This window comes from Panthera uncia, chromosome X (genome assembly GCF_023721935.1).
Source record: "Panthera uncia isolate 11264 chromosome X, Puncia_PCG_1.0, whole genome shotgun sequence".
Lineage (NCBI taxonomy): Eukaryota > Metazoa > Chordata > Mammalia > Carnivora > Felidae > Panthera > Panthera uncia.
The window spans coordinates 31,574,381-31,582,060 of NC_064817.1; the positions used below are offsets into that span (position 1 = coordinate 31,574,381).

General features: G+C 42.0%; 1 protein-coding gene across 1 annotated transcript in view; it reads left to right on the forward strand.

Annotated features, from left to right (window-relative positions):
• Window positions 1-2,110: 2,110 nt before the first annotated feature.
• Window positions 2,111-7,680, forward strand: part of XK (X-linked Kx blood group antigen, Kell and VPS13A binding protein) — a 60,231-nt gene continuing 54,661 nt past the window's right edge. Inside the window, exon 1 of the mRNA XM_049643225.1 lies at window positions 2,111-2,607. Within this exon, the coding sequence (XP_049499182.1) occupies window positions 2,204-2,607 (404 nt within the window). The 5' untranslated portion in view covers window positions 2,111-2,203. The remainder of the gene's footprint in view (window positions 2,608-7,680) is intronic.

The following is a 7,680-nucleotide window of genomic DNA, read 5'->3' on the forward strand; positions in this document are numbered from 1 at the left end:
GAGCAGAACATTCTGTTAGATATTTTACTATATCACAAAATGTTGTAGTACTGTATTTTATAATGAAACCAAATTCTCGAGTATTCTGGTATGTTACATATTATTATACCAAAAAAAAAAAAAACCCACTTTCTATAAGACTATTATTATGTACATAGTATTTTTAAAAATGGGTAGTTCAGTCCCAGGAAGAAAGTAATGCAATACATGACATTAAATTGATCTTTAGTCAAAATCCATTTAGGTATTACAGGGAAAGAGCAATCATAAGCTCGAATGTATACATTATTCTCAAGGACAAAATGGTAACTGATAATGCATAAAGACACGGTCACTGGGGCAAGTTAGCTGGTGTGCACGCTGAGAAGAATCAACTTGCAAATGCTCATCAGATTTTAGCTTTTCGTATTGGTTGTTCCTGGAGGGGGAAGTTCGGTTGATGTTGCCTCCCCTTTACGTGGGGGGTTTTCTCACAGCTGCTGCATGGCATAATGAAATCTCTTTAGAAACAAGATTGAGTCAGAAGCTTAGAGATGCACCTTACTGTTTTAAAAACTGCTGTTACAATGTTCTAAACACTGTGATCTTTCCAAATGTGTTTTCTGTATTAGTTTTGTACTGTAGACAATAGTTCATCATAAACTGGACTCTATAGTGTTTAAAGCAATGTTATTTATTGGCTTATCCTTCCCCATATTTATGTACAGTCTACTTAATCATATGAAACCTGTGATAATCCTTTGCCTTAAAATAAAATCCAATCCTAAATATTGAGTGCGCTCAAATTAATAATTCTAAGCTACAAATTAACTTCTCCTTTAAAGCTTAAGACAGTGTCAAATAAAATATTACACAAATATTCTGCGGAGTGTTGCTGTCTATTCTGTATTTGTGACTGTGTATGTATCTTGATCCAGGGCATGGTGGCCTGCTGGGTTCTATAAATAGATATTAGTAATCCTTTTAGAGAATGGGCCTGCTACCTCTCAGCTGTCGGCTGAATCTTCCTCTTAACCCTTGTAAATAGATTTTCCTATGCCACACAAGAACGAAGAAAAACAGTTCTGTGCGTTCTCTCCCTCTACCATTTTTGTCTTGATTTCTTCTGAATGTTCATATTCTATTTGTGTTGACAACATTTTCCTAAGTAGAAAAATGCCAGATATGCCTTATGATTGATGGAATCACCTAATTTCAGCAGGGAAAGGAACCTTGTCATTATTAAGGTCTGATCCCTTATGGAACAGGTTAGGACCGGAGTTCCAGAGAGATTTAGCGAGTTGCTTAAACTCTGAGGGACAAGGGTGGGCTGAGCCCATCCCGACATTCACAAGGTTGTCACAAGCTCAGTGAGTGAAAAGGAATTATGTTAGTCCCGGCCTGGCACACACTAGCAAACAGAGGTATGCCTTGGGCTAGAAAACCATTTCCTTATTAGGTCCTGGTTTTCACTCTGTGTTAGTCATAGTTAGAAAGGAATACATTCTGTAGGCAGTTTTTCTGGGAGAGAAGGTAGTGGCTTCGAAGGATTGTCTGATGCTCCTTCACCACTGGATGCAATGTTTTACACCACTGTGTCTGGAAGACTGAAGGGCACGCTTATTCGGCCCATTGAAATGGTGAATCCTGGGTACATGACTTTACACTTGTACTTTGAAAAGCATCTCTGTGGTCTGGTTATTTTTAAGTGACCGGAAACGCTGGTCCTTTGAGGAATTAGGCGTTCCCCAGGCCCACAAAATAGAGACTGGGATGTAAAGGCGTCTGGGCCCCATTGGTTGCAGTTTTTCAAAGGGATGCGATCCGGAGCTGGGGACAAGGGCTCTAGGACCCAGAGGCTGAGCGCGGGGCCAGCTGGGCCCGCCGCAGCCGTTGGGGCTGCGGCAACAGCGGTCTTGGGACGCGAGTTCGCGGCTAGCCTGAGGTCGGTCGCCGCAGAGACGCAGCGGGCACCGCGACGCGCGGGCGGCGCACCGTGCGCGTGGGCGTGTCTCAGCGGGGCCGCGCTCCCCGCCCCACCCCGGCCCGGCCCGTCGCCCCCAGGCCCAGCTCCAGCGCTCCGGCCTCTGGGCCAGCCCCGTGCCCTCGGCGGGCTGCGCGGAGCGCGGGAGAGTTCGGGGCCGGGCATATGTCCGGAGCCCCTCGGGCAACCGCCGCCGCCGCTACTGCGTCCGCTGCCGGTGCGCGCCGCTGACGCGCGGAGATGAAATTCCCGGGCTCCGTGCTGGCGTCCGTGTTCCTGTTCGTGGCCGAGACGACGGCGGCGCTGTACCTGAGCAGCACCTATCGCTCGGGCGGGGACGGCATGTGGCAGGCGCTGACGCTGCTTTTCTCGCTGCTGCCCTGCGCACTCGTGCAGCTCACGCTCCTCTTCGTGCACCGCGACTTCAGCCGCGACCGCCCGCTCGTGCTGCTGCTGCACCTGCTGCAACTCGGGCCGCTCTTCAGGTGCGTGCGGGTCCCCGGCCCCCTCCCCCACTGCCCTGGCGGAGGGGGCGGCCTTCCGGGAGGAGCGGGTGGCTGGACCCGGCGCCGGGCCCAGGCCGGCCCGCCCTGCTCCTGGGCCCCACAGTTCCAGTCACGCGAATGCGACGGGATCCGGGGAGAGTGGGAATAAAGCTGGGGCGGACCGCGTTCCTGTTAGGTTCTCGCGTAGGGCATTGCCAATATTCAACTGCACTTGACCAACAGAAATGGCAATTGCAGGTGGTTGGACCTCATGAAATGCAAGCCTTCTCTGGGGTCGGGTGGGCTCTGGCAAGATTGGCTTGTGTCGTGACAAACCCTTGAGAAGTGTGTGGGCCAAATCGCCTTTAGAGCAAAAAGCGTGTGCAGATTCTTTAATTTGCCAAACACGTGGAGTTTACTGTGTGCCGGACACTGTTCTGAGCACTTTGCAAATATTAATCTACTTCTCATACCGAGTTCTAGAAATCCACGCATCGTTCTCTTGGTGTAGAAACGTACAGGGTTGTAGACATGCCTTCCGGCCTTGCCTAACTTAAAACACAGTCGTTGAAGCTGGAACATAGTGTGCCATGAAGACAGAAAGTTGCAGTGCGTTAAGAAAAACTATTAGTGACATTTCTGGAAATTAATTTTTATTAACACAGAGCAAGTAGACTGCATGGTAATGAGGTAGACTCTGGCAGATCTAAGGACCATGAAGAGAGTTTAAAATGTGTTGTTTTGACGGCTGTCAACCCTGTAGGAAACGCAAAACAAAGGATTTTTATCTGGATTAGAAAGCAGTTTCTAAGACTGAATTTAGACATAGGTGATAAAGGAATTGGAAGAGCTAGAAAGGCCACAGCTCAGCTACCAGAAAATTCAGCTAGCCAGGAACCTTTCCTACCAGGCACTATCTCCCCACCCTCACCCCACCCCCAACACACACATAGACAAAAAAAAAAAAAAGTCCAGTGGCAAGATAGATTTCAGAGAGCCCTATTATAAAACTTCACACCTCGTATTAAATACAGCTATCCCCACCTACACTCAACGATACTGACTTGGGGTTCACACACAATCAGGACAAACTTGGTTAACAAGTTTCCCAGCCTCCAGAAGCCACAGAATCCTAGAAGGGAAGAGAAACCGGTACATAAGCAGGACAAAGACGTTGCTACTGCCATCTAAGAGCAAGAGAAGGGTTGGGGGGTGGTGGGAAAGGGGAGAGAGAGAGAGAGAGAGGAGAATTTTTAAAGTCGTGCTGTTTGGAGCCATTTAGTGAGGAATTAGTCGTCTCTGGCCAAGTAGGCTACAGCATCCTGACTGTAATCCTGCTCAGTAAAATCAATGGGATCTGATTTTGGGCAAGGCACTCATCATTTATTAACCTCACCTGGGAAAAGAAAACTCATTGCTCACGTTTAAATGAAGTGACAGATAAAGGGGGACTGATGTTTCTCAGGGCTCCTTGTGCTGAGTGGTTTGGTAGGTACTTATATCCCTCAGTACATTGAATCCTCACCTTGAAGTAGATGTCACTGTTCCCATTTTATAGATGAGGAAAATGACACCCCAGGCCACATTCACAAGGCTTCTTAGAAATGGAGTTCGGTTAATTATGTTCCCTGCTCTCTGTGAAAGAAAGCAGAAGATTGTGGAGTATGTTTTACCAGTAACTTCCATCTTAAATTAAGTAAGTTTGGTCATCTTGGCAAAATTAAAAAAAAAACACACATACAACGTAAATAGCTATCCGGGTGAGTGATCTCTACCATTACTGCCATTTAAAATATTTCTGAATACAAAGAGTGATCCAAGACAAAGCTAATGACATAATATGTATAAAAATAGGATGGCACATATAAACCTGAGCTCTAGGAAATATACCAGGTTGCAGAGAGTGGTAATTTCTGGATGATGCATTTAAGGGTGGTTTTAATTTTCTCCTGAAAAATATAGAAAAGTGCATCATTTTTTTCATTTATTTTATACTTCTCTACATTTTTCAGGTTTTATAGTAAAAATATTTCAACTTTATTTAAAAAAAGTTTGGTGCTTTGAAGAGATAACTTCTCAGCTATATAAAAAGTTGCAACACCATAAAAAGACCTCTGTTGACAGAAAATTCTAAATGAGTCATTATGCTCTTGGGGGAAAAATAAAATAAAACAGAAAATAAAGCAACAAACAACCTCCTTCTATCAGCAAGGACTCTCTCATTCTAATGCAGCTGATTTATTTCAAGGAGATCTTGGACCCATGATCCTAGAGCTGAGATACACAAAATGTGGTTCCAACCCTCTTAGCTTCCAGATTATGTGAAAAGCAATTTGCGGTTGTATATTAGCATGACTTAATATCTTATTGGAAGTTTTTCCTGCTGACAGTTTGATTCTTTTATAACTCCAAGATGTCAGCTTTACTTAAAGATCAAAATTATTTCCCCCAGAGACAAAGGAAAGTCATGGTATGTTTCTTTACCATCTTTATTGATTTGACTTAGTCATACTTTGAAATTGCTTTTGGAAAATTAACTCTGTTTATTTTTGGTTAGGTACTAACTAGACAAACTCAGGTTCTTTTCAGGTGAGATGTTGTTTTTGAGTTCACTCAATCCCACGTTACACTGTAATGATTATGGGCTGAAGACTAAAAACTAGGCCCCGCTCCTTCTTTCCTTTAGAGAAGCACTAGGAGAGGACCATAGTTCATTTATCAGTCTTCTATTTAAAACTGTAGTTGAAGTTTGTCTGGTTGTTTCCTTATTAAGGCTGGGTTTGAATGATATGAGCAGTGAACAGCATCTTGAATTTCTTTTTTTATTTTAAGGGCAGTCTTTTGTGAATGATAAATAGATATTCTGGAAAACCAAAGGGGGGGGGGAACTTCATAACAACAACAGAATTTATCATTCTTTTACAATTATGTTAATTTTATAAAATTATCGGGAGAAGGAATAAATATAAACAAGTTTCAAGTGCAAGCAGTTTTTCTCCATTTTTGTTTACTGGTAAAATGAGGGGAAAATGGTACATGAAAATCTGGGTTTATAAGAATGAAAGCTGTGAATTTCCAGTAATTTTGTATAGAACATAGTATTTATTTCTGTAATAAGCTTTCACAAGACTTTATAAAATAATAGTCTAATTTTGAAGAACTTTTTTTTGTTTGCAAAGTGCTTTTATATACAGTATATAACTCCATCCACTGTAAAACCCTGTGACTTAATTGTCATTATCTTTTTTGTTACAGTTGAGACATTGAGGCTCAGGGAGATCATGCAAGTGGCTTTTCAAAGGTCACATGGCACTTTGTTTACCCAGTTTGATTCTTGTGTCACGTCATAGAGCATGTACGTGTAGGAAATAACATGGTGTATAGGAAATCATAGTCAGTATTTCTTTTGAAAACGTGTTTTTTACTAACTGCTTTAGTGGGTCTCCAGTACCACAGATTATTTGCGCAGACACGAACAAGCATGGTTTCAGCTAAGGAATAAACTCCTTCCACTGTGATGCCTGAAAATGGGATAAAGTGAAAAAAATGGATCCGCCTACTGATTATCTACATTATGGGCCGGCAGACTATGCCTCACAGGCCAAATCCCCCTACTGTCTCTTTTTGTAAATAAAGTTTTATTGGAACACAACCATGCCCATTCATTTAACGTATTGTGTATGGCCACTTTTGCACCACGGTGGCAGAGTTGAGTCGTTGCAATACAGACTGTGGCCTGCAAAGCCTAAAATATTTACTCTTTGTAAATACTTTACAGAAAATGTTTGCCAACCCTTGGTCTATATGATACTGAAAAGCAACCTTGAACAATTTCGATGAAAATACTTAATTTACAGCTGTATTTAGACCATCTCTCAAGCAAAAAAACAATTTCTTTTTGGAGTAATTAGATGAGCCTTGCAGAGTTCCAAGAAGAATGGTAGTTTGTTTCTTATCAGTTTTCTTAACCAGGTAGTGGCAAGTAGTGAAGTCTCAGCATCATATACAAATTTATCAAACACTTACTATGTGTTAAAAAAAAAAAAGTCTGTGCTAAGATAAATGTAGTGATTGGGAAATACAGTGGGTTGTGAGGGTGTCCATCTGGGCTTCAGGGCCACCTCTGTGATTAGCCATTCTGGGACTTTCTGTTGTCTACCAATGGATACACTAAGGTTTCAGTTTGTCAACAATTCTGCACATGCTTTCTGTTTAAAACAGCACCCTCAACATCAAGAGAATTGCTTTCTCCTCTGAACCTTCATTTTCATTCATTCACCTCTTAGCATGTGCTGGTGTTGGTTGGTTGTTTAGTGTTTAAAAATTCTAAGCTTGATTTTTTTCAGGTGAAACATATTCATTGTTTAAAGGACAGAAGAGCAGAAAACAGATAAGCACAATTTACAAAAACCCTCTAATTTGCCTAAAGAGAACAATTTTTAACATTTTCCTGTATGTACTTACTAATATTTTTATAGTGGTAAGCTGGCAAACTCTCTCTTGGGGGGAAAAGCCCTGAATTGCAGTGTTTGCTGATTTCTGTGATGTAAATACTCCCATCATGGCCTATTTCAAGCTACTGGTTTTCTTTTTTAATGTTTATATTTTGAGAGAGAGAGTGTGAGCAGGGAAGGGGCAGAGAGAGGGGGAGACAAAGAATCCGAAGCAAGCTCCAGGCTCCAAGCTGTCAGCACAGAGCCTGACGTGGGGCTCAAACCCACAAACCGTGAGATCATGACACCAGCCGAAGTCGGACGCTCAACCGAATGACCCACCCAGCCAGCCCTCAAGCTACCAGTTTTTTAACAACAGGCTCACATGATTCCTAACCACTTAACAGTTTGTTGAGTCAGTATGAGCCAGTTCAAGCACTCTAGTGTGTATGTGTATGTGTGATTTATATATATTTTTTATATATGTAATTTTCTTTTTATAAAAAATGGAATTTTCTATATATATTCCATTCTAATTTACTCCTTTCACTTATAAAATATAGTAAACATTTTTATGCATTAGTACATGTGTGTCTATACCATCAATTTTAAGGACTGGGTAATACTTCATTGACTACATGTATTATGACTTATTGAATTATTTTATTTGGGGACCCTTAGAGTATTCCCAGAACTGCCATTACAAATAATGCTATGATTCAAATTCTTGCATTAGGCTTTCTGAGTTAATTAATCAGAAATATTTTATAAACTGAAAGTGCTATATAAATATTAGTTG